This window comes from Pecten maximus, chromosome 13 (assembly GCF_902652985.1).
Source record: "Pecten maximus chromosome 13, xPecMax1.1, whole genome shotgun sequence".
Lineage (NCBI taxonomy): Eukaryota > Metazoa > Mollusca > Bivalvia > Pectinida > Pectinidae > Pecten > Pecten maximus.
This window is the reverse complement of record NC_047027.1, coordinates 6987542-6997208: the sequence shown is the minus strand read 5'-3', so window position 1 is coordinate 6997208 and position 9667 is coordinate 6987542. Positions and strand designations below refer to the sequence as shown.

Sequence of the window (9667 nt, the reverse complement as noted above, 5' to 3'; positions counted from 1 at the left end):
TCTCTGGTATAAAGATGTACTGTATCTCTGGTATAAAGATGTACTGTATCTCTGGTATAAAGATGTACTGTATCTCTGGTATAAAGATGTACTGTATCTCTGGTATAAAGATGTACCGTATCTCTGGTATAAAGATGTACTGTATCTCTGGTATAAAGATGTACTGTATCTCTGGTATAAAGATGTACTGTATCTCTGGTATAAAGATGTACTGTATCTCTGGTATAAAGATGTACTGTATCTCTGGTATAAAGATGTACTATATCTCTGGTCTAATGATGTACTGTATCTCTGGTATAAAGATGTACTGTATCTCTGGTATAAAACCTAATAAAGATGTACTGTATCTCTGGTATAGAGATGTACCGTATCTCTGGTATAAAGATGTACTGTATCTCTGGTATAGAGATGTACTGTATCTCTGGTATAGAGATGTACCGTATCTCTGGTATAAAGATGTACTGTATCTCTGGTATAAAGATGTACTGTATCTCTGGTATAAAGATGTACTGTATCTCTGGTATAAAGATGTACTGTATCTCTGGTATAAAGATGTACCGTATCTCTGGTATAAAGATGTACTGTATCTCTGGTATAGAGATGTACTGTATATCTGGTATAAAGATGTACTGTATCTCTGGTATAAAGATGTACTGTATCTCTGGTATAAAGATGTACTGTATCTGTGGTATAAAGATGTACCGTATCTCTGGTATAAAGATGTACTGTATCTCTGGTATAAAGATGTACTGTATCTCTGGTATAAAGATGTACTGTATCTCTGGTATAAAACCTAATAAAGATGTACTGTATCTCTGGTATCTTCTGTTGGAATGTTTGCTGCTCTCTAGGTAATGTAATCACCATATTGGTGGTTGTATGTTACATCCTTGTATATTACTAGTAAATAAAACCTTACAAAATGAAACTTAATGCTCTTTATTTGTTTACTGAATCACACATTCACATCAAAGCTCACACCAGTTCGTTTGATTGGTTTATCGCCCCGTGAAATGCCAGGGTCATTTAATGGTGAGGTTCCTTGTAGTAGCTGGTGGCTACTTCACTGAACAACATAAGGGAGACCAGAACTACATGCCATCCAGAGCAATTAGGTTAAAGTCAGAGTCAAGTTTGATATGAAATTATTGTTATTGTGAGTTGACTCTTTGAAAAGTCATAAGAATCACTATATAAACAGGTCCGAAGAAAATATTATTGTTTTGGCTTCATGTTCTTGTAACTTTATTGTACAACACATGGGCAGCATCATTAGAGTAGCTGGTAGCTACCTCAATAAACAACACACACAGGGAGTATCATTGAAGTAGCTGGTGGCTACTTCACTGAACAACACACAGGGAGTCCCATTGGAGTAGCTGGTGGCTACCTCAATGAGCAACACACAGGGAGTCCCATTGGAGTAGCTGGTGGCTACCTCAATGAACAGCACACAGGGAGTCCCATTGGAGTAGCTGGTGGCTACCTCACTGAACAACACACAGGGAGTCCCATTGGAGTAGCTGGTGGCTACCTCAATGAACAGCACACAGGGAGTCCCATTGGAGTAGCTGGTGGCTACCTCACTGAACAACACACAGGGAGTCCTATTGGAGTAGCTGGTGGCTACCTCACTGAACAACACACAGGGAGTCCCCTTGGAGTAGCTGAAGGCTACCTCACTGAACAACACATGGGGAGTATCATTAGAGTAGCTGGTAGCTACCTCAATGAACAACACACACAGGGAGTATCATTGTAGTAGCTGGTGGCTATCTCACTAACAACACACAGGGAGTCCCATTGGAGTAGCTGGTGGCTACCTCACAGAACAACACATGGGGAGTATCATTAGAGTAGCTGTTGGCTACCTCGATGAACAGCACAGTCTTATTGAAGTAGCTGGTCGCTACCTCAATGAACAATACATGGCATGATGGGGACTACATTGATGTAGCTTGAGGCTACCTCACTTAACAACACCCAGGCAGCATCATTAGAGTAGGTGGTAGCTACCTCAATGAACAACACACACAGGGAGTATCATTGTAGTAACTGGTGGCTACTTCACTGAACAACACACAGGCAGTATCATTGGAGTAGCTGGTGGCTACCTCACAGAACAACACATGGGGAGTATCATTGGAGTAGCTGATGGCTATCTCACTAACAACACCAAAGGCATGTTACTAACTATCCATAATAATTGGGGTAAAGTGTCTTGTCCAAGGACACAAAGCCACAACTCCACAGGGTGGCCGGTGATGCATGATTCCTGAGAAACACAAATTGTTAGAGATTAAATGCTCTCCTCATATCTTCACCTGAGGTAGTTTTATGGCATTCTTATTGACTGAATTATCACAGCCCCTTGTGTTTAAAGATGGAATTTGTACCAAACATTTCATCACAATCTGTTATTCAAACCAGATCTTTGTGTGTTTAAGTTTTCTATGAACCAGATCTTTGTGTCCACACATTCCATCTTTACCTCTTGTTACTGTAATAGTTCTGTACTAGTCGTCAACATTTTGTACTCTGTCAACTCTCTTCTTGGCTAGAACAAAAAAGCAGATTTGAACCATTTATGCATATGAATAATAAAATCATAATAGATTTCATGTTAACTTACCTGATAATTGAAGATTCCTTCCATAATAAAACTTTGTGTAAGAATCCTAAGGGAAAGTGTCCTGTTCTTTAAATATTGAAATAACTCTAAATAAATACCGTAGTTTGTTTTGCCAAATTTTAAGACATATACAGTGGATAATACAAAAATACTAAATTCAATATTAATTACATCATCAATGTAAACATTCACCATGTAGAATTATATACAGAGCTATGCTATATTGATTATGATATATTCCAAATTTTCCATCTTATTTGTCAACACCAAAGTCCATCATTCAACTTAAATATTATATTGATCAATATTATTAGTTACCAGCACAATCATGGTTCTCCACCATTTGTTTATGATCGTTACATGTTTCATTCATTCATTCTGTCTTCATCAGGGAATGGGATGGAAGAATTGCTCGATATTGTTGCTATATTTACCTATTTTCAATCTGAATATATATCAATATAATAGAACATAACGGGGAAACAAATCAAATATACAAACTTTATTGCAGAAAAAGCTCATTACAGACAACAGAATATGTAACAATACAAAATAACGCTCAATAACCCCACACAAAAAATAATTCATGGGTTTACATAATACTGAATTGGTCATAATTATATATAAAAAGCCTGTGATTAGCATGATTCAAAATACACGAAAACAATAAATATTGTGCATCATTCCAAATAAGCAAACAAAATATACACATGCAAATAAGTGACCTTGATCCCTCTATACATAATCCTTCCCAATATCTATTAATATTTCCCATCCATCAGTAAACATAATACAGGATGTCAGCTTTTTGGTGCCGATAACGGGCCTCATTCAAAGTTAAAATTATTCCATTTAAAGATAAATTCCAATTTTTTTTAGTTAACTTATGAAAATGTCCGCCCCCAATTCACTAACTTTCACTCCAAACTGAAAGGCCCCATTTCAATTGACTGAAATACCAGTGTTTTATTTGGGTGTAGAAGGGAATATAATTACATCTAGGTCGACATCCCGTCAAAATTTCCAAGTGCAACAAGAATGCTACATAGTGCTGGTGGTGTGCAGTAAGCAAAATACACAAGGTTAACATAATCTCCCCTTGAGGGTGTGGTAAAGAAATCACCAACAGGTTTGGTTTGTTATAATACCCGAGACTCTGTCCAAACAAACCTCTTGAGTTGCTGATTTCTCTGTCGTGTCCTCAAGGTAGGGGAGGATTATTTTTCTCCTATCGTTTTTTTTTATTCATTTAAACAGTGCAACACCACGTTGATGTAACGTAACTGAATTAATGCCACAGCATTATTGAATTATCTCCGTGACGTCACTGTATTGTTGCCATGATGGTGATTAATTGCTGCAAGAATGAGCAGTTTGTCATTAACTAGGTGCTGGTAAAGCAGGAGACAAGTCTGTGAATGATTTGGAAAATTAATGTCTCCCAAACCAGAATCATTCTGGTAGCTGAAATTTTCCAAATTTTTACATGCATGTCTCAAAAATGAAATCATACCTATTTTTTCAGTATCAGCATGCAAGAGGTTAAGTATATAATTTCTATTATGCAAGGCAGATTAATCATTTTCTTTGTCATCGACATACTCCATGAAATAATGTGAACATTGTCACATAAAAATCATCACTGTAAACCATAAATATTAAACTTTATTTCAAAAAAAAACCCTCGATTTTGACAAAGAGATTTAAAGTCATAGCATCTTTGATATTCATGTAAAAAATTTGCATCCAGTTTTCAGGTAAATGTCTTAAGTTGAAATAAATCCATTAAAAATACCTGATGTTGTTTTGTTTTCACTCTCATAGTCATAATTACTGACAAAGTGATGATTGATTACATCGACTCATTATTATCAGACTGATTATAATTATCTACCAGTTTTCAACATACAAAAATAGCATTTCTTGTGTTATATTCAAGGTAAAAGAAACCTTCATATGATTTTCATGATACATTATGTAGTTATATCAATTAAAACAGACAATATTGGTGTGAGGATATAGATTATATCCTATGTTTAAGAAAACCAAAATGAATGCTGCATATCGACTTACAATTGGTACATGTTTCACGGGCCAAAAAACAATATGTATACATGTCATTTAAATATCAGTGAACATTATTCTAATTATTTGCTCCCATTATATGTTACTTCATCTCACAAATTTGACAGTATTTTATCTTGAGTTCTTGAAGTGTGATCATACAGTGTCTTATTTTATTATTACCTACATTGGATTTCAAATAACATTGTATCGGCCTCCTCTACTATCCACACCAATATACCTATCAGGTATTAACACCTGTATACACTTATCCTATCAAATGATGACTACACTCTTCTAATAGATATACAGTACTAAATGTAACATAACTGATCCTCATGTCTGGAAAATATAGATTTTTTTTCTCAAACACCTGTGTAAATCGATAATTTTAAAGTTTATTGTCATTTCTTAATGCTCACAACTAACCTAGTCCTCAAAAAATCATCTGATTTAAAAGTAAAACTTTTAAAAGTATACAAAGAAGTAAACAACACAGATAAATATATATTCAAATATATAATTAAAAACACATATTTTAAAACTTTGTCAACTCTGGAAAATATCTTTAAATCTATAAATTTGCAAGTAGAAGAAAAAACACTCTGATTTATCTGTAGAAATATGCACACATAAAAATGTAATATTTTGGACTCTGTACTATCATAATGCCTTTTCTGAATTTAGTTATATTTTCAATAATCAACTCTGAATCAAATAAAAAAACACATCCACAACTGGGAATAAGGACTTCCTTTTCACGACTGAAATATTGTTTCCTTTACCAATGATTGAAAATAAATAAAAGAATCCCAATAACAGTCCACTTGGTAAAATTTGTTAATCCAAAGTTTGGTAGAGGTTAAAGTTCATGCAGGTGCAGTGCCAAGATCAAAGAGTGAAAGTTCAGAGTTGAGTACAGAGGTCAAGGGTCAAAATATGGCAAACCTGATTTTCAAGTCTTTTACACCCTTCACCAAGCCATCACAGCGATCCAGAAGTGTCTGCAACAGAAAAATAAAAATTTAAAGTTGATATTAGGATTTTACTAGTTTCATACTCAATGTTTCATGGATTTTGATTTACTTAATCATCTTATGATATTTAACTTTGAAAAAAAATAAGTGAAAAAATGCTTAATTTTAAAATGGTAAAAGTTAGCCAAAGTGACTTGGTATACAGGAGATAAGTACATTACCCAAGCAGTTACTTTTGTTTTTTTTGTTTTTTGTTTTTTTTTGTTAGTTTTTTGTTTTTTTGTGCATTATGCCATTCGATTCTGTATTATGTTCTGATTGGAAGACTTCTGTGGAGAGAGACAGTTTATTCTTGAACAACAATTTGTTTTGCTCTTTAGTCCAGCTGTAAATTTGAGATAAATGTAACATATATAAGTTCCTTTAAACTTTTCTGGACTTAATACATCTTCAATGTTTTTGTTTTGTTTTGCCCCATGAACAGCTAGGGATGAGGCAGAGTCTCCCTGTTGTAGTTGGTGACTACCTCAATGAACAGGTGGCCAATATGTGTAAAGTATCTTGCCCAAGGACACAACAACAACACAGACCAGCCCATTTCTCAGCTTCCGAAAAAACACAAACCAATATGGGTAGAGAGCAAAGAACCACACACCTCAGATCTTCACTCAAGGTTACATGTCACTCGCTCTAAGCTATTGCAGCCACTATACATCTTCAAGGAAAAGTTCATTGTCCCCACTCCCTCAGACCCCCGGGGAGTGGGGACCATATAATTCACAGTTTTGGTCATTGACGTTTCCTGCCAAATTGCATTGAATTTGGTTAAAGCGGTTTTGGAGAAGAAGTCAAAGATATAAATTGTTTACGACGGAAGACTTTTTCAAAGACTTTATCCCTGACGAATTCCAAGCAATGAATTTAATTTTCTGAAACAGATAATCAAGTTTGGTTTGAAGTTTGTATCTTGAAAACAACTGAGAATTATAACATTAAAACAAAAACATAATTCTCTCAAAATTGACACAACATGGGCAGAATATGTCAAAAAAATACAGCTTTGCATGGAGACTTTTGAGACAATATAAGGATAAGACCATGTGTTCCGAAAGAATTAGCGCCTTCTGCTTCATGGACAACACCTGCCATGTTACACCTTACCTGGATTCTGTCCACAATGGTTTTTCTCTTAGCACGCCCTTCTTTGTTGAACTCATCAAATAGGAAACAGTCCAATTTCTCCAACAAACGAGTGAAGCTCTCTATAACACTAGCCAGATCTTTGTCCAACTTAATCAGGGTGTATCGCTTCTTCTCTTCATCCAGGTAACCCTACAATTAATGTTTACTTTAGTCAGACCAAACAATTGTCCATTTGTTTATAATGAGCATATTATTCTACCATGAAATCATTCAATAATGAAGTAAAAAAAAACAATTGAAAAAATTGCATAAAATCTCCAATTTTTTTGTTCATTACTGATTTATCAATTTTGTTCCCAAAATGAGAAAAAAAAGTAGCCATCAACAACCAAGGTTCCTTGAAGTAGACGATGGCTTGCTAACTAATACCATACCCTTCTCATGTAACCTAGAGAAATTAGGGTAGAGTGCCTTGGAAGATCACAGCATCATAAGGCTGTTCATGATCTCAGGGAAACCCTGGTTAATTGGTAAAATCTTTGACTTACATGTGAAAAAAATGTAGTTTTTATGAATTGATAAAATGGCAATATTGGACTGTCAATTCACTGGGTTCACCCTGGACCAAAAGATAATGGGCCATTTTGACAGATTTCAGAAATGTGATGGGCCAAAACATAGGAAATTCAAGGAATTTGAAAATTTTGGTGGGCCATTTTGGAAAATAATGGTCCCCATAGCCCCCTCCAGAGTTATCCCTGAATTCACAATGATACTCACCCTGTGTATACCATCTAATCTGTATGTTATATCACTTAATCTTTTCTCCTCCTCTTTCAGACTTGTTTCCACTTTCCGAAGGCCGGTCATCTCTGGATCATTTGTGGGAACAGGCTGTCCACAAATACACAAAAGAATCTTCTCAACATTGGTGATATTTCAAATCAGGTTTTGATGTATATCAATTTAAACATGATCTTTTTTACAACAATAACTAAGGAAGTTTTATTAACTTATATTAATTAATCACTCTTGTTGGTCTAGTGGAAATGTTTGAGTGGTCTTACTATGAGGCGGGAGTACCCAAATGATTGGGCAGGTGACCCCGTACCTTTTCACTTCCAATTTGGGAGCTGAACGCCAGCCACTTAGGTGAAAGACAGGTGTGTTACCACTGTGACACATAACTATCCGATCAGTTATGCATGTTATTAAACATTAGGGAAACAAAAATCACATTGCTGTTATAGACTTCCTCCTTTTCATTCTGGTAATGTAAACACAACTTCTTGTGACAATTTGTGTATGTTTGTTTTGTTTAACGTCCTATTAACAGCCAGGGTCATTTAAGGACGTGCCAGGTTTTGGAGGTGGAGGAAAGCCGGAGTACCCGGAGAAAAACCACGGTCAGTACCTGGCAACTGCCCCACGTAGGTTTCGAACTCGCAACCCAGAGGTGGAGGGCTAGTGTTAAAGTGACGGGACACCTTAACCACTCAGCCACCGCTGCCCCTTTTGTGACAATTTGTAGTCCAGACAACTAGAAGTATATTCTCACATCAGTGACCATGAATTTGGTACAAATCTAGTGCATTCTGTCCTAAGGCAACCTATATATACTTCAATTATGAATGCTGTATGACCATCCTTCAGACAATTATATCTTACAACCCTTTATACAGTAAATCAGTGAATATTTACCTTTTTCCCAATCAACATCACCTTAACTCCATCCTTAAGACCAAACTCAGACAACGAATTCTCTGAACCAGTTAAGGACTTTCCTGTAACATAAAAACAGATTTGTCACAGAACATATTGTATACAATTATTTCAGAACATATTCCTTTCTGGACAAATCTTTTGCTGCATGCCAGCAGAAAAATGTCATACCATGTGGTTCTAAATAAATGTGTCCTATTCATGTGTCTCCTTTATAAAGTGAATTAAAAATACAAATTTCATTAATTTTCAACTTGTATTCTGAATAATTCAGAATCATCACATGATATATTTATTCAACTTTCTGAAACCAGATTTTAAGAGACAATTAGCATAGAGATATTTAGATTTTGATTCAAAAACAGAAGAAAACCTTTGAATATTAGTTTCTGATTTTCTGGTGGCACTTCCGTCAATTGCTGGACTTTTTTCTGTAGGTGATCGACAGTCAGCGTATCACCAGCCTCACTAGGAGGTAGACTGAGTTCAATTTTATGCTTTTGTGACCCTGAAAATATACAAAACATTTTAAAATGCACATCTAATCATGCTTTTGGGACCCTGAAAATATACAAAACACTTTAAAATGCACATCTAATCAATCAGAATTTCAGTCTATTGTGTTAAATCCTATTTATAACATCATTTACTATACATGTAATAACAGTTGTAACTATATGTGAAGTTTATATGATAATTGTTTCATGTCCCGAAAAATAATTCCAATGTCTGACTGAACACTTGCACGTTATTCAGGTTCTCTCTCTCTCTCTCTCTCTCTCTCTCTGAAAGCATGACGACAAGTACGTTAAGTAGACAAACCGGTACATTGATGTTGATTCACTTAAACTGTGGTAGTCACTCATCCGAAACTTAACAACACGTCACAAAAGATGTCTTAACATGAAAATCAAGCCACTGGGCGGTACAACTAAGAACTGAAATATAAACAATATAATAGAATGCAAACATTTATAGAGAAAATCATATATGTCAAGTCAGGGATAAACAAAATAATTGTGTTTTTACCGTAGATAACTTCAAGTTTCAATCGTGATATCGCAGCCATCTTGAATCCATAAGCAACAATTGATCATTATCTGAATAACGCTTATAAGCAACTATCCAG

General features: G+C 35.3%; 1 protein-coding gene across 2 annotated transcripts; it reads right to left on the bottom strand.

Annotated features, from left to right (window-relative positions):
- Window positions 1-923: 923 nt before the first annotated feature.
- Window positions 924-9667, bottom strand: LOC117340906 (BAG family molecular chaperone regulator 1-like). Of its 2 annotated transcripts, XR_004535505.1 has the most exons (8): window positions 9568-9667; window positions 8912-9046; window positions 8518-8600; window positions 7597-7710; window positions 6835-7005; window positions 5645-5700; window positions 1679-2557; window positions 924-1630 (listed from the first exon to the last, which is right to left on the bottom strand). XR_004535505.1 is itself a non-coding variant. In XM_033902690.1 (7 exons), the coding sequence occupies exons 1-7, from the start codon at window positions 9605-9607 to the stop codon at window positions 2542-2544; spliced, it is 615 nt and encodes a 204-aa protein (XP_033758581.1). In that variant the 5' UTR covers window positions 9608-9667; the 3' UTR covers window positions 924-2541. The 2 variants fall into 2 exon arrangements, 1 of the variants encoding a protein (XP_033758581.1); XM_033902690.1 differs by having other exon boundaries at window positions 924-2557.

Bases quoted from the DNA above. Each gene is read 5' to 3' on its own strand.
- LOC117340906 (XM_033902690.1), bottom strand. From the start codon at position 9,607: ATGGCTGCGATATCACGATTGAAACTTGAAGTTATCTACG. The intron at 8,601-8,911 runs GTTTTCTTCTGT...TTTATGTTACAG, and splicing joins TCAGAAACTAATATTCAAAG to GAAAGTCCTTAACTGGTTCA. The intron at 5,701-6,834 runs GTAAGGTGTAAC...TTTCTGTTGCAG, and splicing joins CCATTGTGGACAGAATCCAG to ACACTTCTGGATCGCTGTGA.